At 39.7% G+C, this 24,914-nt stretch overlaps 1 protein-coding gene across 3 annotated transcripts; it reads right to left on the reverse strand.

Annotated features, from left to right (window-relative positions):
- Nucleotides 1-1,677: 1,677 nt before the first annotated feature.
- Nucleotides 1,678-17,295, reverse strand: LOC18423745 (uncharacterized). Of its 3 annotated transcripts, none has more exons than XM_088865216.1 (8): nucleotides 17,042-17,295; nucleotides 11,644-16,835; nucleotides 11,193-11,464; nucleotides 10,965-11,103; nucleotides 5,691-5,898; nucleotides 5,245-5,577; nucleotides 4,217-4,911; nucleotides 1,678-2,936 (listed from the first exon to the last, which is right to left on the reverse strand). In XM_088865216.1, the coding sequence occupies exons 2-8, from the start codon at nucleotides 16,762-16,764 to the stop codon at nucleotides 2,226-2,228; spliced, it is 7,479 nt and encodes a 2,492-aa protein (XP_088721342.1). In that variant the 5' UTR covers nucleotides 16,765-16,835; nucleotides 17,042-17,295; the 3' UTR covers nucleotides 1,678-2,225. The 3 variants fall into 3 exon arrangements, with proteins under 3 accessions (XP_088721342.1, XP_011627930.1, XP_006828392.1); XM_011629628.3 differs by having other exon boundaries at nucleotides 11,193-11,467; XM_006828329.4 differs by having other exon boundaries at nucleotides 11,644-17,263.
- Nucleotides 17,296-24,914: the final 7,619 nt, after the last annotated feature.

Below are 24,914 nucleotides of genomic sequence, written 5' to 3' on the forward strand. Positions count from 1 at the left end.
CAGATTCTACAAAAGAGATAAAAAAGATAGATGTAGGGTTAGAGAGAAATAGAGGAGATGAGGCTAAGGAAGAGAGATATGGGTTTTTCCCTCATTTCTATTATCTCATTAGATTCTACAAAAGAGGTAAAAAAGAGAGATGTAGGGTTAGAGAGAAATAGAAGAGATGAGGCTAAGGACGAGAGATATGGGGTTAGAAAGAGTGAGATGAGAAAATAATGTTTTTAGGAGGGATTAAAGAGAGTGGGATGGAGAAATAGAGCTTTTATGATGAAAAAATCGTGAAAAAGAGTTGGAAAGTTTAAAAACAATCATGTTTGTTTGTTTACTGTATAAAACATCAATAGGATTACGATACTTTAAATACCATAATACTTTTAAACATCATAGTGCCAAAGTAATATTACAGTAATTCGCGTACTATAATAACAAAAGGTTTCCTCACTGTATTTCAAGTATTGTATAAAATGCGGTATTCATTACAGTACTTAAAATACCATAATGGTGCTTTACGATAATACGACAAATGTGGAGGTTATTTATTTTAGCCACAAAACGGCCAAAATTGGAAAAAAAAAAAAAAAAAGAAAAAAGAAAAAGAAAAAGAAAAAGAAAAGAGGTGTAGACGAGATTTATGAAAATTGAATTTTTTTTTTTAAATAGATGAAAAGTAAAGTATATTTATAAAAAATACTTGTAAAAAACTAGGTTGGAAGTTGAAGATCCTGCCCGATTATTAAATTCAAAATTAATAGTATTGTAGAACTACTAGGTTGACAATAAATATATTTTTTAAATATAACTTGATCTTAATTTTTAGAGAATATATAATATGAATATGGAAAAAAAATTGAAAAGTAGAAATAATAATAATATTAAAAAAAACATTTGGACCGCTTCCTACATTTGTTTTTAGATGGACCCCCTTTGCACCTCTGGACAGCATATTGTAAAATTGCGGTCCAGCCCACATGAAAAAATTTTCCAAAAAGAATACCTGGTGGGAAGTCCAAGTGCTGACCCAGATGCATTTTGGATAAACAATCACAAAAAAGTACATAGGGGTAATAATCAAAATACAAGAAATATCTTCAAAATACAAGAAATATCTTTCTTAAACACAGCGAAAAAGATATCAACGAAAATTTTCCTAAATGTAAAACAGTTAACACTTAACCATGTTTTCTGATAAGACGGCTTTCAAAATGCCTGAGCTATGCATAACCAACTCTCAAATATGAATCCTAGTATGATATGATAAATAGTTCATCCCTGCAAATTTCTACCCAATTGTGTGTGATAATGGTGCTAGTGAATGGATTTCAGGTCATAAGCCCGAATAGAAGCAGTCAACAAGAATGAATTAAGCACAAAAGATGATAACTAGTATGGCAATTAAAAGAACCTCTCCTCCAGCCAGTTGGGGAGATAGATGAGTCTGTCTCTATGCGCTAGAAGCGAGAAGCAGCAAGTAAACAATTGCTAGTTTGATTTGGAAAAAGTTGATGAGACAATAACAGTGAGCAAGGCAAGAATCAAGAGAACAGTAACTAGCTAGTTGGTATAAAACACATTCCTCCAGCCTGTCATGAAAGAGGTTGGTGCTAACCAAAAAAAAGCTTCCCATCTGCAAAAGAATTTTGCACTCAGAAACCACCTCTCTGCTTAGTAGGAAAGTTGTGCAAACCAAAAGAATCTCATTCATTTTTCCTATCTGCAAAAGAATTTTGCAGAAACAAACATCATATGAAAGCATTCTCCTGATCCTCATTGTTCCAATTATCTTAATTTCTCTCTTTGACAATGGTATTCCAGCTTTATCAGAGTACCAGGCAGCCTTGAAAAATACAGTAAAAAGCTCCTGTTCTAGAAACTAGCAAAAATGAAATACAGTTTCAGTTCCAAAGACTTCACCATCTGTAGCTACATGTCATCAAAATTCCCAGTAGAACTAAAGCAAAGTTTTTCCATACATCAACCAACTGCTATAACCCTTTGACCAGCACCAAAAACCAAGCAGAAACAAGCAGCAAAGCAATCTCATACACCACAAGAAATCCACCTAGGACCCCCACTCCACTCCTTTCTCCTTAGAACACCGCATTGGCCCATTAAGCACACAGAATCCCCAACCTCTCAAATAGAAAGAGGTAACCCCAAAACCGCCAGCCCACAACAAATAGGCCAGAACCCTTACCTTCATAATCACTCTCATTCTTCAACTATCATATGGCTGTCGCATTTCCAGCCGTTGTGGGCTTGGCCACATAAATCTGCTTCATCTTTGAAGGTGCATAACTCTTCTCCCCTTGGCTCCTCCCCTGAAAACCTCCCCTCCTCTGTTGCTGCCACTCATTGGTGGAACCCACCTTCTGTTGCCCAGGACCTCCTCCCCTTTGCTCTGAATACCCAATAGGGTGAAGATAACCTTGCCCTTGCTGAGAAGTTTGAGGCTTGAAAACCTGGCCTGAACCACCATGGTTCCCATGAATGGCTTGTTGACTACTCCCACTGCTACAGCTATTGCTGCTTGTAGTGATGCTCATGCTAGTTCCACTGGCCTCACTAGTATTAGCATTGACTCTAGGAGAGTTCTTGCTGTTCTGAGGTTTTCCACCGATTGTATTGTATGCATTGGGCCTTCCAGTGTTGGTAGGGGTAGTCGTGTTGGGCACACGGACTGAGTCACCAAGCCCTAATTCTTCGGGGAAATGGGGAGTGGTATCTGAGGCTGAGAAGGGCATGGCATCCTGGGTCTTGGAGGTTCGTGTCTCATGGAACCTGGCACTATTATTGCTGTGGTCCATGGTTGATGGATGGTTGAATTGTTGCTGTGGGGGCACTGAGGAGCCCACAGAGAGAGGGGGCAGAGAGTGGATGGGTGATGCTGCAGGGATATGGGACCAGCGGGCTTGAATTGGCAGGTCGGTTGATGACTGCATTGAAATTTGTTTAGTTCATGGTCAGTATCGAGAGTAAGAGGAGATAGACCCATTATCATTTTTCTTCAAATGTACAGAGAATTAGAGAGATCTGAAAGTGAATTTCTCTGGCAATGTTAAAATGGTTCAAGCAGAAATACAACAAACATATTTTTACGGAAAGTCACGAACGAACTTTAACTATATAATATGAACATAGGTTACCTTGTTCCAAATAATTAAAAAGAAAAAAGAAAACACTATACAATATGAGCGTTTTTTTTTTTTTGTTGATAATGATTATACAATATGAGCATTGACGAAGCACTATCAACAATGTGCCAATGAGTGTTGGGCATTGCGCCTTATGAAATAAAACCATATCCTTTAATTGAGAAATCATAAGCTTACTCACATGGCAATAACCATCATCATGATGATCATCATCATTATCAAAGCCTTTTCTCAACTATTTAGGGTGGTTATGAATCCTGATCCACCATTCTGCTTTATCAAGGGTCATACCCTCAGATAGGTAAATCCTTATATCTTTTCTTACTACTTCTAACCATGTCCTTTTGAGCCTTACCCCTTACCCTTTTAAGCCTTCCACATGGTTATTACCATGACTTATAAATAATTTAGGCAGAAAATATACGACAATAAAAGAGAATTCATCGTATGAGAAGCTTCTCATTTGACAGCATGACTTGGTTAACCTCTACCGTCACTCAATCCTGATTAAATTCAATTAAGGTTGACGGAACCTTGGCTACGCCATACGTCAATTGATATCAGCCTGCCATGGATACACTTGAACATGCATTATCTCACTTAAGGACTCCAATCAACAGGTCCAGTTTATATGATAAGGCTTCTCATAAAAAATGCTCCCTTAATATAATGGTATTTCAGAAATGTGGTCACCAGCATCACCTTACATAGTAAAGTGCAAAGTTCAAACCCAGCAGCCTATGCTGCATTAAAAGAAAGCTGCATGTATCTTCGACTTCTTGGATCACTCTAGAAGGCCAAAAGGTAAATTTATTATTCTTACATGAAACAAGGTTGGGAATGGGGTTGAGGTCGTGGTGATAGCACCACCTGAGCGTCAGTTACCTGTCTGACTTTCCATTCCTACTGAGGCATTCGAAAACCACTAACTATTTCTAAAAACAGGTAGGGGCCTGTATTCCCCACTGATCTAAATAACATGAAACAAGCAAGGATTAAAATGCATTAACATCACATGCATAGCAGTGAAATGCACAGTTACAGAATTCAAAATATCATACCTGAAATGGGGAAATGTCGAACAAACCCATCGGTGATGCAATTGGAACAAGTGGTGATCCAGGAGCAAGATGCTGAATAGCAGCAGGCATGCTAGGATTGCGCTGGCCCAAAACCATATTGTTCATGTCCCCCTCATTCAGGCCAACTGTTGGAGAAGAAACTGGAGTATGTTTCCAATCAGGCTGCTTACCAGATGGAATATAGGTGGTGCCCATAAAACTCAACCCCACCTGGCCAAACGGCCCAACTGGTGCAAAGTGATTATAGACAACCATATGAGGAGGGGCCTGAACACCTGGAATTGCACTTGAAGGGCCAATGAAAGGACCAGCGAATCCAGCTGAAGGTCCATAGAAGGAGTCCACTCCTGAATGGCATTGTTGCCAACCACCAAGGGGCGATGCACTCGATGAGCCATTCTTTTGTGCTTGCTGCTGAGCACCTGAAGACTCATCATGGGGCCCAAAGGCAAAAATGGGGCCACCCATCATTGGATTCATCTTGAAGCAAGGATAATGGGAGGGTGGAGGTGCACCAGGAAAATGAGAAAGCATCGCGCTTGAAGAGCTCTGTGGGCTCTGTAATGGTGGCCATAATGAAAGAGGGGTCTCCACAGAGAGGTCAGCAGGAAGAGCAACAGTAAGGGATTCTTCACTCCTGGTTTGGGTTGCTAGTGCATGCCCATTGGCTGTGCCTGTGAAGGGAGGATCAACAATTCAAAGTTCATGGAAAGCGATTCTTTGTTTTTTTGAGCTCACAAATGGAATTCTTTGTTTTGGTTAAAGTTAAACCAAAGAATATAACATCAATGATTTGGAGAAATATTTAATGGTTTCCTTCATGGAAAGTATACTGCAATGCGGTGAACTATAGAATACCATAGTCCATTGAGTTCATCTACATCCAGTGAAATGATAAAGAGCGATGACCCAATAGGCTATCATATACCTAGTGCATTTGATGATAATATATACATCAGTTCGTTTTATTATTTTCTGAAATACATGAATGGTTTTTCTCTAATCACCTCCTGAAGGGAGCACATCTGAGACACCAAAGCTTTTGGCATCAGCAACAGTGACTGAGCCTGAGCCCAGCCCATTCCCTACTACTTCATCATTACTTATGGCAGCGACCGCAACTGCTGAAGCAGCTGCCTCAGCTTCAGACTCAGGATCCTCCAGCTGAACACAGGGCTCATCAGTACGCTCCCCTTTCTCAAAGAACATTGTGCAGTCATTCTCTGGTGCAGAAAGCCCTTGGTCCATTGCAACATTTGACCTACAGGATACCGAAGGACTGATTCCCTTTGAAACTGAGCAACTGCCAGGTGGGAGAACTGTTGGAGATGTCACTGCACCTGTGGCAGATCTCTTTCAGTGATCAATTCACATAGATAATAGGTCCTTTTTTCACGAGTATGTTCAAAATAGTTGCCTTTTAGGAGGCGAAAAGTATATTCAGTTCACTAACCAAATTGAATTTTCTCCCCTGCGAGAAGGGAATTAAGAGGGCTTGCAGAAGAAATGAAAGGCTTGTCCTGGGTCAAGACTGAAGATGAGGGTTTGCTAGGCTCCAAAGCCAAAGCACTGCGGTCACCAAGAGGTGCTAGTGTAGCACGTACATCAAACCGTACAGGCTTCAGAGCCTCCTTCAATTGAGTCTGGGTCAAGCTCATTACCTGGCAACGATAACAGAAACAACGTACATTACTATTTTTTTGACAAAATTATAAATCAAGCATTTCAATCTTTCATGAGCACAGACAACATAATTGTGATTGGCCCATCCTGTTCCTTCGTGTCATAACCATGCACACTATAGTACTAGGATAATGGATTTATTGCGATAATCTTGGCTAAGAAGAAAGCCTGCTAAGGAAATTTCTAGTTCTAAAGTTTTACTATCATTCTGGAAATGTTGGTCCTACTAAACACATGGTCATCAAGGTTTCAAAAAAAGCTAGGCGGCTCCTAGGCGTGCACCCCGTAGTTTTAAAAAAATGAGAAACGCCTTACGTCCTTGGGAGCCCGCCTAGCCTGCCTAGGCGCCCGCTCAGGTACATCCGCCCGTGTAGGGCCGCCTGGGTCTAGGCGGGCGGATTTTTGGTCCAGGCCGCCTAGGCGCCACGTGGACCGTTTTTTAAAACATTGATGGTCACAGCCAAATGCCTTAAGCATATCACAAGGAGCAAGCCATAAACCAAGAAAAAAGAATATGAATGATACAAATGTTAGAGAAAAAGGCAAAACATCTGCATGATGGTCCAGGTTTACAAGTTTCTCCTAGCATGAATAGTTCAAGAAATAGAACCCAAAGTCACTATGTGCTAGTTCAGAATATTGACTCCAGCATCCTAGGACAAAGAAACTGATTGACTTCTTTCAGAAAAACTGAACAAGCCAATGTCATCCAGATACCCTAATGGCTAGGCTAACCCTTTGAGAGACATGACCACGGTTCCCGTCATCACAACTAAGCCAAATAAACCCCATAAGTTACCCCAAACATCTTCATTGTAGTCTTTATGCTATCTAGCTGAAACCATTCAGGACCGACCAACCCTGCTGCCATGTGTGTGATTCACTCACCACCCTTCAGCGTCCTTAGCCTCCTGGTAGGGGCATAGGAAACCATCAGTAATCACCTTAAACTAGCCCTGTTTACCGGCTTCTCGACATTTTCTTCTCCAAATCTTCCTTCTCATTCTGGAATTGCAGCAATAAATTCCAGCTCTAATTGCTTTCCCATACATCAAACTCTACCCTTGAATAATCATGAAAACTGTGATAAAAAATAAAAAAATTTGCCCACAAGATCAACTAAATATATGTTGACACTCTATATTGTTGCAGAAAACTCTCACATGTCAAGCATGCTTAGATTCCTATGACTCTTCAGCTGAATGGGCAATCACAGAGTAATTCTACAGATTTTTTACCAAACAGATCTTGAAGACTACAATTTCTTTTTCTTTTTATTTTTTCTTATCGTAGCTGTTGATAGGACCCCCACATCATTTTATGTTGAATGGTGATAAGACTCCCATATGAATCTCACTCAAAGAACATAAAAACTATATCAGAGATCAAGCGTTAATGATTCAAACATTACAGCACACTTAACCATCCATGTTGCTGCATAAGGTTACACTGTAAATGTCTCTCAACATACTCAATTGTGTGGATTTCCAAAATTACCAAACCAAGACCCCACCTAAGAGTGCGAACAAAATCCAAACAAGGTAGTAATGGCTCTCTTCTATTCTGATAATTAAGATAGTGAGGTTCTCTTCAATCATTATTTTTTAAAATGTGCAGATATTACCCAACAAACCTTTTCAAAATTATAACATGGACAAAGCCAATAAATCACTTGAAATTGGGGGAGCCATTTAAAGAAATACTAATCTACTAAGTTGAAAGACTTGTTCGAGTCATGTAAAATTTAGAGAATACCTCTACAGTTCAATGGAAAGGTTTTAACTTTTCCTCGAAATTGATTGAGTTCCCTAAACTTTCATTAAGTGGCCAAGCCAAATGGTTTCCAGCTAATTCATAGCATATAAAAAGTCCATAGTAAGTTGAATATAAAGTTTCTGATACACTACTTTCCTTAATTTGGTCAAGGCCTCCTTGATAATGGCCTCACCAAAAAATATGGACGTTATGCAAGTTTCATGAGTGGGAAAATGGCAAAACCCTTTTCTGGAGAAAAAAAAGTTCTGTCCCCCCCCCGCTCCCCACTCTCTTATCAAAAAAATTTGTGCTGCTTTGAAAATATAAATGAAAGCATAGAAGATACAGTGTTTGTTCAAGTTCAACACCTGCAAATAAAATATTAGGGCCTGACTCATCACTATCAGAAGGAAGAAGGTAGTTTAGCAGACTGGCGCAGATGCCAGAATGAAAAGATTATCCGGTGAATTTTTTACCTAAAGTGCATGATCCCTCGAAGTCAAAAGAGATCTGAAAATAAAATCAATGTTATGAAAATATTCTAAAATATGAAAAACCGGTAAATTTTAATAAGATACACATAAGAAAATTTAAGAAAAACAAAAGATGTTCAAATAAATAATTATTTCTGGTTTTCATATTAAATAAATAAAATTTTCTGAGAAAACTTCCTGTGCAAGCAAAAGAACTTCTCCAGAGAAAAGAACCCTTGTAGTCTGAGCACCCAATCTGTAGGATGCTATTCTTTTCTTCTTCCTTACCTAATGTAATCGAATGTTTTTCTTTCAACAAAGTTAACCAGCATTAAAAAAAAGAAGAAAAAGTAAAAAAAAAACCAACAACTCATCACACCAGGAGCCCTAAGATGTACTTTCCAGACGTATATAGCTTGAGAGGTTCACACTGAAGCAAATTATGTGTTGCAGATGAGGATGCCAAGGCTACAGATATCCTCTAAAACAATTTACATTGCCAGAGTTAGTAGAAAATCCACATTTTTTTCCTGGGAATAAATGTAACAAAGGAAAATCCAAGTTTTGAAACTAGAATTCACTCTTCAACCCTAGCACAAACCCCTCTTTTTTTTGAAAGAGAGGGTTAGAGACCTTTTAACACCCATCCCATCCACTTCTCTTTTCTAAAGTAAAAAAAGGAAAAGGACTGCCCAGACAGCAGTCATGTATTGGTCAGTGTTTCAAAAAGCTCTAGGCGGCACCTAGGCGGTCAGGGGGTAGGTGGGCGCCCAAGCGGGCACCCAGAACCTAAGCGGCATAGTAGAATATTTTTTTTTTTGGATTTCTCTCTCTAAAATAGCCTCTAATGGGTTTTAGGTTTCAAATGAACCTAAAACCCACAATTTTACCCCTTTAGTATTAAAAAAAAAAGGCCCAAAAATACCTTCAAGGAGCCGCATTTCCACCCCTGGGTGGGGCACAGGCCCTGGACGGGCGCCTAGGCGGGTTCAGGCGGGCGCCCAGGGATATCCGCCTAGGCGGCCGCTAGGCGCTGGGCGGTCCTCTTTTTGAAACACTGGTATTCGTAGTTCTATTTGAAACAGCTGAAAGCCTGTCAGCATGGCCATGGTAACATTAAAATGTTATCTTAAAACAACACATTTCTTCGTAGGATAGGGCCAACTAGAAACATGTGTTTCGAGTCCAAACCAGTCCCACTGGCTGGTCAAGGGCTTCTTTTATAAAATAGTGTTACTGTCAAATAGGAGCCCACTAAGTCCAGCAACTGGAATAAACAAGACAGTCATGGTATTGTCAATTGGACACATAAACTGAATTAATAAAATATATACAGTGATTTAGTACAATGGTTTAAATGACACTATGTTAGAAAGTAAGTATGCCCAGACAGATAATAAATATAAAGCAACAGTTACTGAACTATTGCATACACAAAAAAAGGATACAACTAAAATAGAAGTATGGCATGTCAAGGAAGACAAGACATGAACCTTGCTTAGAGACTTTTCTTTAATTAACCACTCATCCATCAATAGAAGAGGCATAAATAAAGCAAAATTCTTTACGGCAAAAAAACGAACAGAACCATAGTTAATGGGATCAGGATTGAATCAGATAGGGGACCAGGATCTGGAGCACTGGATCATGATAAGCAGAAAGCTCCCTATGGTAGGAAAAGCGGTCTGTACACCCTAAAATCTAGGGATCTTGATCCCAATATGTGAGGGAGCTTGATCCAAACTTAATCAGGATCAAATAATAAATCACACAAGAACGAGCCCCATCTGGTTAAAAACCAAGGATCTCGACAGCATTTATCTAGTACAGTATAGGCTACTGTAATATAATGCATTCTAATACAATACCGTATTGCTATACAACAATACTATGCTACATACTATATTCCACTATACTATATGCTAGTCATATATAATATATATTATACAATGTAGTATGTAACACTATACCATACTGCTAGACCATATTAGACTGCTATACTGCACCACATTGCTATACTATATTACACTACACTGCCACTATACCACATGTTAGGGAATCTGGATCCCATGTAACTTAGGACCTCGATCCCTAAGATCGAGATTCCAAAATTTAAGAATCATGGAGGACGAGATTGGTCTTACTGAGGGCACGGCCCTTGATAGACCAGAATGTTGGAATAAGATTTGTGTGGCCAACTCCCAATAGTTGGTTAAGGCTCTGATGATGATGATGATGCGGAGGACGAGATCCCCTTTCCTGGAAAGCAGGATCAGGATTCTGGAGCAGAATCGATTCCTTGCTAGGTTGATCCCAGTAACTATGACCAGAACATTGAATTGGAAGGGAGCAAGCTAATAAGGTGACATAGGATCCATGGTTTTAACTCCTCAATTGCAATCTTCGCATCATATTGATGTTCAATGTTACGTTGATCACACAAATTCGTTTCCAATAAAATCATATTAATGCATCTTTGTGGACTGCATTATATAGCCCAAGAATATCAGGGCCTCAGTGTCGAGCAAAACACACATTCAGCCAACAGAGTCCACATAAACAAAAGTTTTAAGCAACAGATTAAATATGTTATATTTTATTTTAACATTAAAACATCAAATTATGTTACTCTGTGGATAACTATTACAAAAAGGATTACTGAAAACCGCACACCAACCAAAGAATAGGAAACCATCACATGCTGACATTCTTTTCAACATTTTAATGAATCTCCACTTTGCTTGGACCGCCACTCTATACATGCCAAATCTTTAAAATCTTATTAGCAAAGCTCAGATTCAGGCCTACAACAGTACCTGTTGATTTCGCGTGCCACCCCATGATCCCAAAGAGCTTGGAACATCGATAGCTACATTTTTGTTTTCAAACGAAAAGCCTGAGGCAATGTTTACCGCTCCAATAGATATCGCAGGGAAAGAACTTGTTGGAAGGGATCTGTAAAAAAGGGAATCAGAACTATAGCCCTGGAACAAACTACTGGGTACACAAACTCAATAATGATATACAACAGGAACTGGACATACTTCACATTGGCAGCTTGGCTATCAGCAAAGGCTGCAGGTGGTGTCCCAATCGGAGGCAATGGTTGAGATAACGGGGGGGTTGCAACTGTGGTAGGCACTTCTACACCACCAGATTCCCTTCCTTCAGAGATGGCCGTCTCCGAACAAATTCCACCTGTAGCTCCTGAAGATCTACTATCACCTCCAAAAGGTCGCACCATCCGAGGGGAATTAGATGAAACCACACCACTCTGGGCAGTACCTGTGAGCACAGATCGCGGTTTCCGAGCTGCCTGCTTTTAGAAAACAACATGAAGACCATTTCACCTCCATCACAAAGTAAATAGGAAATGCGGTACGTCGATCCTCCCCCCTCATCCCAAATAAAAAAAAAAGACCGCCACCCACCAAACCAACCAAAAGAGAAAAAGGGAAGCAAAATGCTAACAGAAAACAAAGTAGAAACAATTACCTTTAGGACTCTAGATTTAGCCTTATTTTCCTTCTCCCTTTGTTCGCGGCGAACATTCAGCATCTGCCTCTTGGACCTCACCTCGATGAAGTCATCCTCATCACTAGGAGTTTCAATGCCAGACTGCTTGAAAACACGCACGACACCACTTTGTAGAGGAGCATCAACATCCTCCTCAGAACTTCCATTCCTCTTAGGCTTTTCTGCTGTAGAATGGGAACTATCAAGCTGCCTTTTCAGTGGTGCTTCTCTGTCGAGAGTTCTATCCATCTTTGTTTCAGAAATAATACCACGTAAATGAGAATTCGAGTTCATAAAGCTTTCCGATTCCACTATCGATTTGCTTGATTTATTACGCACACTCTTTGCCCCATCTCCCCCAACCCTTGAACTTAAGTCCAACTTCTCAACATGCCCATTGTAGTTCGACGATCCCATATCTTCCGGTTGCCTCTCGCGGACTCTAAATTCAGTTCGACGAATGTTACGCCTACCCCTTCTAGGAAATTTGCTGGGATCAAAGCGAGCCAATTCAGATAGTGGTGGTATAGAGTAGCCTGAACCTACATTCTTGGCACTATGAATGCCTCTTTTTCCTCTCATACTGGGCACTGTGCCTACAGTCTGTGACCCAATTATTCCTCTTTCATTAGGCCCCTGATCAGGTGACTGATAAAGGCTCTCTCGATTAATACCCACTGGTCTATATACCCGTTTAACATTTGCATCATGAATCACACTACTTGAACTAAAGATAGAGTTTTCCGCCTGGCTCTGATGTAGTGCAGCTTCACTCATTGGTCTCTCATTTACTTGCAATGCGTTCAGCTCCATAGATGGATTTGGAAGAAGGAACGACTGATTTGCAGGCTGAGAAGATGAAATATTTTCATTCCCATCAACTGTTTGAAATGAAAAAGCTTGAGCCACTTGGTCATGTTGAGATACTGATGACTGCTGGTTCAAAGAATAATGTGCTGGAACAGTGGGATGAACATATGACACAGCTTGAGGGGCCAATGGTAAAATTCCTTGAGAAAGCGGGGACGGATATCTTAACTGACCAAATTGGAACATTGGGGGCTGTGACGGGTGAATTTGTGTGATAGGTTGGCCAAGATGGAGGGGCATCTGTATTGAACCAATTTGTATGGCAGGAACTGGAGATGGTATCAATGAAGGGGTCGAGAAGAGGCCAAACTGCAGCTTAACAGGAACCTCAGACTGATTGCGAACTGTGGCAACAGAAGAAACAGAGGACATAATAGGCTGTGCTACTGGAGTAGGAGATAGAGAATGCAGTATAGAGGGAATGGGTGGTTGGGTAACCATTGTGATATCAGAGGTAGATGCATCCCCACCATCTGGAAAACGATTGCCTGATAATACCGAGACTTGGGCGCTGTTTGATGGATGAAGAACCAAATCTTGCAAGCCCTTTTCAACCATCTGTACTGTTTCTGATGTACTCTCCACTGGCACCTCAGAAGAATATTTATCCGTTTGCGCACCAGGTCCAACCGCATTTTGTTGGTCGTTACAAGATTTCAGTTCCTCTTCAATAGCAACAGACACTGATTGTGCTTCTATCACTTTGTCACTGCTTCCAGACCCCCTGTCGGAATCCTCAGCATGGGGCACCTCAACTTTAAGACCCTCATCAAACGCTAAATCAGTAGCACCATCAACTTTGTCAGTCATTTTATGCTCTTCCACCATATGGAGATCATCAAAATCTTCAGCTATAACAAGGTTTTCCTCATCTCCCTCTGGTACTTCGTCCTCCTCTTGATATGCATCTTCCTCTTCATCATACTCTTCCTGCTCCTGCAAACCATCTTCATTCTCAATCACCCACTCTTCATCTTCCAAAGGAGTTACAAGACCTGAGGCTGAGGATGTCATAATAGCTTTGTTCTCCTCTGAATCCATAAACCCATTCTTGGAATTGGGCAAAACAATCTGCTCACTGCCGCTAGGAGAAGCAGGTGAATCACCAACTTCCTCTAAGTCATCATGAGAGAGATGAGTTGGTGAATTGGGAGGACTTGAAACAGAGAGAGAGGATTGGGAGTCACATCTAAGAGCACTCTTATCATCTTGGTCCCTCTGGATGACAGCATCATGTGGCCCAGCTACCATATCAGATTGTTCATGCTTATCTCCAATACCACTCTGAGAGCCCATCTGCATGGCTTGTTCACCTCTTTGCAGTGCACGTTGATCAACCAAAGAAGAACCTGGCTTCTCTAAACCACTCTTAGAGAACCCTTTGTGCGCCAATGCCAAGGAAGGAGGGGGAAGAACACGTGGCTGCCTCATAGAGTGGCGTGACCTTCCAAAGGAATAAGAATCAATCTCAGAACTCTGGGGAGACCTTTCTCCATAAGGCCCATGTGGAGCTCCTTGAGACCGACCAGTCCCCCACCCAATATCCCCAAATTTGTCCCCTGGGTTCTCAACATATTCCAATTCAGCATCTAAAGACCTACTGTATCGCTCATTCTCCCCTTGGAAATTCCATCTTTGCCCTCTTGTGTAAGGAACATCATCTGATAAGTGAGATTCTAGCATTCCCATTTTGCCAAAACCTCTAGTTGGCATTGCTCCCAAACTTCCATGCAACTCTCGTCTAGGAAATCCCCTCCCTCCTGCAAATGCATCTCGACTTGGACTGTGATATTCATTATCATGATCATGAGGAAGGAGGCCTGAACCATTCCCATTCTCAAATAGGTCCCTTTTCCACGAGTTCACATGTTTTACTCTATCTGAAGCAAATGAATTCCCATCCCTCGACATGTAATGTCTGAAACCTGTTTCATAGGATCCATTCTGACCCCCCAATGATTCAGAAGAAGCAGAGCTAGCGATCTGCTCCACTGTTCTTTCACTATCCTCCCAATCCCCTGAATCAGCAAGCCTTGAAGCATCCCTGTCTTTTCCTGGTGGCAAAATCTCGTTACCCACTTTAGGTAACTTGTCATCTTTTGCAGCTTCTGCTTGCCTTCTCGCTGCAATTCTTGCCTCCAAATCCAAAAGCTTTTGTCTTGCTCCTTCTTTCCTCCTATCTTCCTCCAAAAGCATGTTCCTTTTCTCCTCTTCTCTGGCTTTCTTCTGCTCTTCAAGCCTACTAGCTGCCTCCAACCTCTCTTGCTCTGCTCTCCATGCAGCTTCTCTTGCCTCCTCTTCTATCCTCCTTTGCCTCTCCTCCTCTTCCCTGGCCACGCGTTCTCTCTCCTCCTCTTCTTTTCGAGCAAGGTCCAAGGCCCTAGCCTGCTCCTCAATAGCCCTCTGTCTCTCCTGCTCTTGCATCTTCTGAACCCTTTCAAGCTCAGCTTCAAATGATTCTCGAACTGGGTCGTGGAAATCTACTTGTTTTGTTGCATCCTTCTTCCTCCTGAACAATTTCATATCAGCAAGAGCACTGCCCAAGAAAGGATCAGGAGACCCAAAATCTTTAACGAAAGCATCCTCAGTGTATGGTTTCCCATTGTTTGAAAACAAACGCTTTTGCTTGCCAAAATTCATTATGGGGTCACTCATGCCAAAACCCTTGCTAACTGAAGAAAAAGAAGACCTGGCTATCATACTATTTGTAACAGAATCACCATTCCTTCCCCTCACATTTTGATCATTGACCCTTGTGCTAGAAATATCTGATACATGGCTTCGAACTTGATTGACCCACCCATATACCCCATCTCTATTATAAGACTCTCTATACCTGGAATCCTGACCACCCCAAGCACCTTCTGTGGCAGGTGATGCTGAGGAATTCCTTGTATAAGTAGAACGATCAAATTTGCTTTCATTACCAGTATCCCTGCTCAAGCCAGTAGGCCTCGAAGACCCAACTCCAATTCTATGAATTCCTCCATCTCGGGTATCCCTTTGCACTACTGGGCTCCTCCAAGTGTTACTGTCTCTTCCTTCTCTGCTTATAGATTCTCTTCCATATAAATCCCCTCTCTGCAATAATTTAGCAGAATCAGCATCACGAATGGTATCTCTGAGCTCGCAATCAGGTGCCAATCCATGGAAAGACCCATTATTCTTCCGAGACTGATGAAGATCGTAGGCTCCATTACTGGTTCTAGGCAAACCACTTCTCGGGATATCATAATCAACGCTGCGAATGCTCTGAACCTCTGTTCTTGAGAACCTATGGCCTGTATCTCTCTCATCATCAGCCCAATCAGACAAATGGGTCATTCGAATATTAGGCAGCTGAACTGAGAAAAGCCCCTCCTGCTTCTGAGATTTCTCTGAAACACCCAGGCTTCCCAACCTCTGCTTCTCACTTGACCCACTCTGAGGAGCTCGAGGCATCATTTGTGGGCGCATAGCCAAAGGCACCTCAGTATCAGAACCAAATGCTGAGCTCTGAGACATCTCCTGAAGCTTTGCTTTTTGCTCTCTCATCCCATCCTCCTCTTGTTTCTTGCTTTGCTTCTGAAGAGTTTCTCTCTGCTTTGGAGCAGGAGGTGGAGGATTCATGATAACAGCTTGTAGAGAAGGAAAATCTTCGCCCCTCAAAACAACTGCTTTCTCAACTGGTGCATATGACTGGGAAGCCATTGCAGGGGAGCTTGCCCTGGCACCAGGGGGCATATAAAGGGAACCCCCTCTACCATTACCTTCTGAACCAGTAACATCAACCCCATGACCATGCGCTTTAGCGGAGCTTGACATCAATTCAGATGACCCAATGGGTGATTTCCCAATTGGGTTATCAACACCACTATCTTTCTCTGAAAGAGAATTGATGGGTTGTTGTGGCTTTGTCCAACCTACAATCCCCGAACCAAAACCAGAACCAGAGCCCACCCCTGAAGCTCCATTAGAGCCCACACCAGATGGCTCAAGCCCTTCATGCTCTCTCCTCAATGAAGGCAGGTTCAAGGGGGGTGGTACAGAGAGCCTCGTACCCTTCGACCCAGAAATCTGGGCTCGTGGCCTTGACAAAACCACCATTCCTCCATGACCAGAAGAAGAAGAAGCTCTACCACTACCGATTCTCCCACTATTAGAGACTCCATTAGAGGATGAGCCTGGTTGGCCATATGACTTGTTAAGATTCACTGATACAAACTTGTTACCAATGCCAGAACTAGCCATGGCAGATCAGAAACCCTAATGTGATCCCTGTGCAGCGGGACCGGCCCCCACTGCATCAAACCGTAGAAACCCTAACCCAAAAATGAACAACACCAAAAACTTTCACTACCTCAAAAAAGTCGTAAATGTCATATAAATAAAGCTAAAGGAAGGAGATTCAAACCCTAGAAAAACATTAACGGGGTCTGGAAGCTGGTAAAGAATGAGAAAGGAGATAAAACCCTAGATCTAAAATGAAGGTGGAACCTTCTTTTAATGGGTTCAAAGTTACGGTTACCTGGTTCGAGAGAGAAGAGAGATAGCGACGCGTTGGCCCAAGGGGGTTAGGGTTTGATGTGCCGCAGCAAGGTGGGGCGCGGGTCGAAACGCCGGGAAGCCCTAACCAGACCAGCACCGAAACGGAAATGCAGTGGGTGGCTTTTAAGCGTTGTTTCTTGAGTGAACTTCTTCTTCTTCCTTCTCTCTCCTCTTTTTTTTTTTTTAAATCAAGTAGCTCGATCAACATAGGAAAATCTTGAGAATGAACAGTCTGATGTATATGAGATTCAAAATCTTTTTATTTTTTATATTCAACATTAATCCAACATTTTATCATACGTTTTTTTGATGTATTTTTATTTTTAATTTTTTTTTAATCTTATATAAATTTTTCCCTTTAATTAATAGAAAAGTTTATATAAAGCCTAGGCCCTAAATAATCAAATTAAAGCCTACCTCAAAACTTTCACTAGAAGAGATTGTTTTGGTGCCCAAATATCATTAAACTGATCATCTCGAAATCAAGATGCACGAACATGAGAAAAAAATAGATTTCAAGTTTTGAAAATAGTAAATCTTGTAATGCATTTTTGGACGGTCAATTTTCAAGATTTTCATAGATTTGTTTGATCTACACTATTTTTCAAATTTCAAATTTTATAACTAAAGATGAAAATATAATTTAATTTCAAGATTGAATATTTATCAATATTATTTGAACGTGAACTCTAATTTGATTGTTTAGAGCCTCAGCAAACCGCACCCTTAATCAATTGAGCTATCGGTTTTGACCTTTTAGAGAGAGGAATAAATTGAGCAACCGCAGCATTGGTTTTTACCTTTTAGAGAGAGGAGGGGTAGATTTTTTAGCACGTGGTTGGAAAGCGTGTGTGGGGGAAGGTTTTAAGATGGAAGTGCAGGGAAGTTTTGTAAGAAAAACTCGACAAAAAAGAGAGGCGAGAGCTAAAGAGGAGAGAGGGGATTTTAGACTTACACATGTAACTAAAGAAATGAATCTTCTCTCACTCATGGGTGCAGGACTTCAAAGAATCACCATTAAATTTGACATGGATCTATAGAAAAGTTAAGTCCCACACCCATTTAATAACGTTTTTAGATATCCGTATCAACTTTAATAGTGATCCTTTGGGGTCCTACACATGTGTGGGGGATGGTCCTATAGGATCATTACTCATGTAACTATATACAATAAGATTAAATATTGGAAAAATAATATAAATGTCTTTTATTTTTAAGGATACTTAAGAAATGCCCCGGAATTTTTCAATTTTCAATATGTCTTTTTTTTTTTTTCCATTTTATCTTTTACTAAAGGAAGAAGTTTATATAAGTGCGAGGCTCTAAACAATCAAATTTGGGTGCACGTCAAAAATTTTACTAAAAGAGGTTGTTTTGATGCCCAAATATCCTCAAATTGATCATCTCGACCTCAAGATGCATTGGAAATAATGTATCTTGTAATGCATTTTTAAACCATCAATTTTAAATATTTTCAAGTTTTCATAGATGTACTGATCTACGTTATTTTTGAAGCTTTAAATTTATAATTAAAGATGAAAATATATTTTAAGACTATCACATAGATTTTTAGTATTGAAACCACATTTCTCGACCCTATTTGAAGGTGCACTTTACTTTGATTGTTTAGAGCGTTGGCTCTGTACAAACCGCACCCTTTTCTAAATCGCCCTTAAGTTTATTACTCAGAGTACCAAACTAAGGTTGTAATAGCACAAATGTTCAATGCTGAAAGTACCAAATATTTCATAGCTTAATACTATGTTTGGTACTTCTAGTACCCAGCCAAATCTATCTTTTTTAACAGAAAATAATTTAATATTGATAGTACTGAACTAGTTTCTAGGGGTGGCAACAAGTTGGGTTAGATCCGAGTCAAAATTGGACCCATCATGTCAGGTCCGGGTCCAAATCTTGGACCCAAACACCATTCGGGTCTAGGTATGGGGTCTAGTTCTACATTATACTTTTAGGTCCCAATTTATGAAATATATTTAATATATAAATATTTTAATTTTCGGGTTGGGTCCCCGACCCATTGCCGCCCCTACACTCGACCTGACTCGAGTCTAGAAATTTAAGAAATAATAATGATAAAAATTATATGTTAATTAATCTATATTTTCAATATATTTTGTATATTTTATGCCGAGTTGGGTTGGTTAGGGTCGACCCAGAGCCAAACCGTAACCCAACCAGACGTGGGTCCATGCCAGACCCGACCTGGGTCGAGTCTACATCATTTGGGCCTAGAACCGACCTGTTGGGTAGGCGGGCGACCTGACCTAATTATCACCCTTTCTAGTTTCTTGTTTTCATCTTACAAAAATAAATTTTGATACTTATGGTACTTAACTTCTCCTGTCACCCTGCTCACTCACGGAAAAGCTTTCTATATTTCCCCCCTACTGTATAAAACGTATTACTTCCCTCTATCCAACCATCCATTCTGAATGGACGGCTAAGATGCCGCAATCACAATGTCACGCTTCTTTATTATTTTATTTTTAATTTTTTTTCTACAAAATATTTTGACACCAATTTTTGGGCGTCCACTCCTCACTTAAACTCACACCTATAAAAAAATATCAAAACAATATTCCCAATAAAATATATTGACCAAAATGCCTTTGAAAATTTCATGGGTATTTTGGTCATTGTATTTTATAGAAAATATTTTTTTAGGTGTGTCCCATTGAGATGATAGCGCATACCATATTTTATATTTATATAATTTGTAGAAAAAATTCAAAAATAAAGTACTATGAGACGTCAAATCTAGATCAAAATGTCAATGGCTCACTTGATCTAAATTGGATGATGGATAGGGGGAGTATATATCTTTTATACAATTGAGGAAGTATAGAAACATTTCCTCTCACTTAAACCTCACTTCTGTCCCCCAACATCTCTAACTATATTAATAAGCCTTGCCCTTCCTTGCTTTCCCTACAAACTAGAGCCCTCTTTCTCTCTCTCTCTCCAAATGGGAACCCCCTTTTTCTCCATTTATGAACAAATGGAAGATACTCTTTGATCAGACGTACCTTTTGTCTGTGCAAACTCTCTATATTAGATCCAAACTAAACTCTTTATCTACACTAACTAGAGTAAACTCTCTCTCTCTCTCTCTCTCTCTCTCTCTCTCTCTCTCTCAATCAAAGAACCAAAATAAGCTATTTCTCTCTCTTCATGTCCGGATATGCTATTTTTGTTTCTTTATTACAGCCATCTCCTATGAGGACTACAAAAGCATCATTCTCTTCAATGTTTCTAGTAAATAATCTCTTTCCTCTATCTACTTTTTATTTTTTTTGGTTTAGTTTACAACACATGGAGTGCGTTAGCCAATTTGCAAGCTTCATTGCTTTAGTTAGATAAGTTGCAAACTCAATTGTTTTATTTTTTAGTCTTCTAGAAAGTTGCAGTGCCACCGCCTCCCCATAGTATCTTTATTTTTCATTCATTTATATTTGTTGGTTTCGTATATATGTATCAATGCTGGTAGGATTAGGTCTGATTCAATTAAGCATATAAAAATATGAGAGAGTAAAATTGGATTTCCTTTGCAATGTATATTTTGAGCTTAATTCAAATAAGCGACGTACTTTCCATGAGATGGAACCATAGACCAATTAAAAAGACATTTCGTGAATTTAATGTGCACCTAACAAACTTGACCATTATGTATTGTTACCATGAGTTATCAAATGACATGGATTTGGTGGAAGTGAAAGATGATTGTGACGCGTTATGTATATTGTCGATGCCTTCTCTTGTTAATATGTTCATTTCTGTTTATAGTCCAAAAAGGAAAAGACTGTCCTAGGCAACATAGTTATGGTACTAATGCCAAAGCAGTTGGCACAGCGGGCAAAATCGTCAATATGGGAATTTCAGATAGTCAAGGGCTAAGAACTAGAGAACCAGAGTTCTTGCAGCACTGTGAATGTCGCTGGAGACTGGGCAAATATTTTCAATACTATACTATTTAAAACTTAGGGAAAATGGCCAACAGCAAGTCTAGGAGGGCCGAGAGGACTTTCTCGAGTCACTGAGCTCTAACGGTACTGGCAATGGCACTGGCGACACTACCAATCGTATTATTCTTAGTGATTTCGAAAAGTACACAGAGGAGCCGAGATGGGCAAAATTTGTCGAGTGTGGTTTTGACGCCCGCCCTTGATAACTTTTGTCAGTTTCGGACCCCAGAAAGAAACGGAAGCTCAAAACAAGCCGAGAAGAGTTCCAAGTCGATGGTGCCCTTTTGAAACGGAAATTTGAGAGGGCGCTTCAAAGGCTGAGATGAAAGGACAGCTTGACGAGCCCCACAGTGGGTGCAAGACCGTTTGTATTAAAAAATGCGAGCAAAAGACTTCGCCCCAACATTGGTTTTGGGTGCAAACAAATCAAATAGTTGGAAGATAATGGGTCCCGTCAAATTGCATTTCGAGGGAGAATCAGGCCATAAGGCCGTATCCCATCGGCAAAGCTGACTTCCCTCTTATTTCAACATTGGAACTCAACAAGAAAGTTTACGAAAAGGGTTTAAAGGCGAAAATGGGGTTTTAGGTAAATAGATTTAGAAAGGGGAGAAGAGAAGATAAACACAAATAAATTAACAAGCTAAGAAAATAAAGATATACATGAGTAAAGAATCTAACTACAAAATGCAAAAAGAACAACAAAGTAAAAAATATGGAGACTATCTATCTTAACAAATTGCTTAGATAAAAGAAAGGAGAAAATATATTTAGAAAATGAGCTAAGCTACAAAATAAGAAAATAAAGGCGAAAAGAAGAGAGAGAATATGTTATATATTAAATGAGATGGAGAGGAGGAGAGAGTGAAACATTAAAGAAAAGAGATAAATGGGAAAAGGAATGAAAATGGGGCATCAAACAAAAGAAGAGGGAGGGAAGAAGGATGAAATATTTAACAAAAGAAACAAAGAGGAATGAATGTAAAATCGGAGTAAAAAGTAATAAATAACATAAAAGAGAATAAATACAAAAAGGGGAGGAATGAGACTAAGCTATTAAATAAGATACAAGAAGAATAGCAAAAATAAATTCAAGAGAGAGAGAGAGAGAGAGAGAGAGAGAGAGAGAGAAAGATAAATAACAAGAACAATAAATACAATATTGATAGAGAAAAGGGAAGGAGTAGATTAGATCATAAATGAAAAGAACAGAGGGGGGGAGCATAAATACAATCAATGAAGGGAAATAAATGCAAGAAACAAAAGGAAAGGAAAGAAAAAAACGTTACTTAAGGCTAGGCTCCTAGGCCCGACACCCAAAGTCGGAGCGGGTTCAGATTGATTGTGCACAGTCAATCCCGAACTTTCAGTTTTAACAGGGCAAGTAGAAATAGGAAGAAGGAAGCTTAAAAACTCATATTATTTGGTTTGCCTTCAGTTTTGTAGTGTAGATTGAAAGGGTTAGAAGCTTTGGGTCTTGGATTAATAGATCTAGGATTGGTTTGATCAAGTAGGTTCACACCTAAGGCACTCTCTCACAACCTTAAGCCTAAATTTTTGAACTTGCTTATGCTCAAATATAAGAGGGTCCAGACCTAGCTTAATCTCAAGAATGAAGAAAATTCAGACCTTAAACTTAAGGCAAAAGAGGGTATATATAGCCAAAGCACGCTCATCACAGCCTTTAGGTCAGTTTTGTGTAAAATTTGGGCCATTAGAATTCGGACGACATTCGGAATGGTGCCTATGGCACTTGGACCATCACCACTGTCAATAATGTTGTATTAATGATGGTCCAAAAATATTAATTTCTCCTTAATATGGTTGACACAGTCTTGTCAGTTTCAGGTGCCATTGGCAATGGCATCAGTAGTCTTTCGACTGGTTTTAAATCTCTGCTTGGACACGTATCGCCTTCTCGTGATTCTGATCTGCATCTTATGAACTAATCACAACTAGGAGCTGCTCCGAATGACACCAAATACAGTTGCAATTTCATCAAATGTTAGCTGGCGCGCCATCTGGGCTGTATGGTCTTCTTATCATTGACCAACCAAAATTCGACAACCATAATTGTACTGACATCTGACTTGTCAGTACAGTCCTGACACACCACTAGTACAAGCTTACGCGTCGTCACGTTTGTTAGTCTTGTTGTCCAGGTTTTTCCCCACCTGTTGGAGGTCTTGGGTTTTAACGACATTTGGAATGCAATATGTCTAGACTTCTATATGTTCCCAATGCTTGTTTTGTGACTAAAGTACCTTAGTCGCCTTGTCTTCAGGTCTTGGCAAAGCTTTGGTGTCCGTTGGAGCAGTGCCAGAGCCTTCCCTTCTGAAAACACTCTAAGTCAAGCGATTTTGAATATGTCTGCCTTGTTCCGCCTTTCGGTGCCTTTGATCTATCAGGCAATATTGGGCTTGGTGGAGGCTAGATTGACTAAAGGGTTTAGGTGGGGTGAATGATTCAAAATATCCGGGTGGTCTACTTGAGACATTTCAACCTATCCGCAATTTTTCCAGTTGAGATCGGGGTGTCTACAATTTCTACCCAACCAAATTCAAGTACTAGGGACTTTCGACTAAATCGACAGCCTATAGTCCATCCACAAGTGATATGTATAAAGTTTGTTTTACTAGTCTGTTGTGCTGCTAATTCATTCGTGGGAAGCATTGGGGATTAATTTTCACTTGGTGCATTTTGCTTTTTTCTAAGACGTACCCAATGAGTTAGTGTCAAACCAAAATGTGCAAAATGACATTGCTACCGATGATGTAGAGGCTGAATGTGATTTTGATACAAATGGGTTTTTATTTTTTATTTTGACTATTTTTTATATTTTAAGTTTGTGATTATTTCATATTTCTAGTTTTCTTTAAGGGTAGTTATGCCATTTTTTAGTTGCAAAAAATTGAGAGGTATAGTTGGAATTAGTCCCAATAATGACAATTAATAAATAAATAAAATCGATAACAACTTATTCGGATTTGTCCTTAAATCACATGAGGGACTTAAGGTTCCAAACCAAAATCTATAGACTAAGCCATCCAGTGGTAAGCTACCTTGAGAGTCCTCTTGGTGAATATCCTTCATCAAATTTTCATCATTCTCTATCCTTCTTTTAGTTGAGGGGTTAACCTCTATTTATAGAGAACCATCTTTTTGTAACTCTCACATTCATGGTCTATAGGAGTTGAGATCCAAGTATACCTCCTGTCTTAGTTCCCTTAAGTGCAGCCAATTAGGATTAACAAGTTGTCACTAAACTGTTAACCTATATAATGAGCTAAACCTGTCATTAGTGCACTAATGACTCACACAATAGGATGTCATCCAAGCATCCTACAATTTGATAAAAGATATTTAGAAATTAAATAATTTTGTACATTTATAATTTATATAAAAAAAATAATTCTTACAAGGAATCCAAATACATCACTAGGTTTTCCCTCTAGTAATACATGATCCTAGTATATGGCATTTCCTCATGTCAACCACATGGGCTTTCACTTATACTATATAATATGACTTGTACCATTATTGAAAAATAAATTCTTGGGATAAAACCTAATAGGCCATATTTCCAACAGTTGGAAGTTAAATATTAAATAGATTATGATTTAACATTAATTAGGATTTCGTAAGACATAAGTTAGGTTTTAGGGTTGTTTTCTTTTATAGATATGTAACTCTCGTATTAGAAAAAAATAGAGTGAGGAGAATAAGAGTTTATTTTGGATTTTGCGAAGTGATCTTTTTGAGTTAAACTCCCTTGCAAACCTCGATAGGTATAATCTCTCATCTTTATTATCTTATATTTTCTATTTTATTAGTCTTTTTTCTCTTCTCCTTGCGTCAATTGATATCAGA

Source organism: Amborella trichopoda, chromosome 4, assembly GCF_054954075.1.
Source record: "Amborella trichopoda isolate Santa Cruz 75 chromosome 4, AtrichopodaSantaCruz75HAP2 v2.0, whole genome shotgun sequence".
NCBI classification, from domain to species: Eukaryota; Viridiplantae; Streptophyta; class Magnoliopsida; order Amborellales; family Amborellaceae; genus Amborella; species Amborella trichopoda.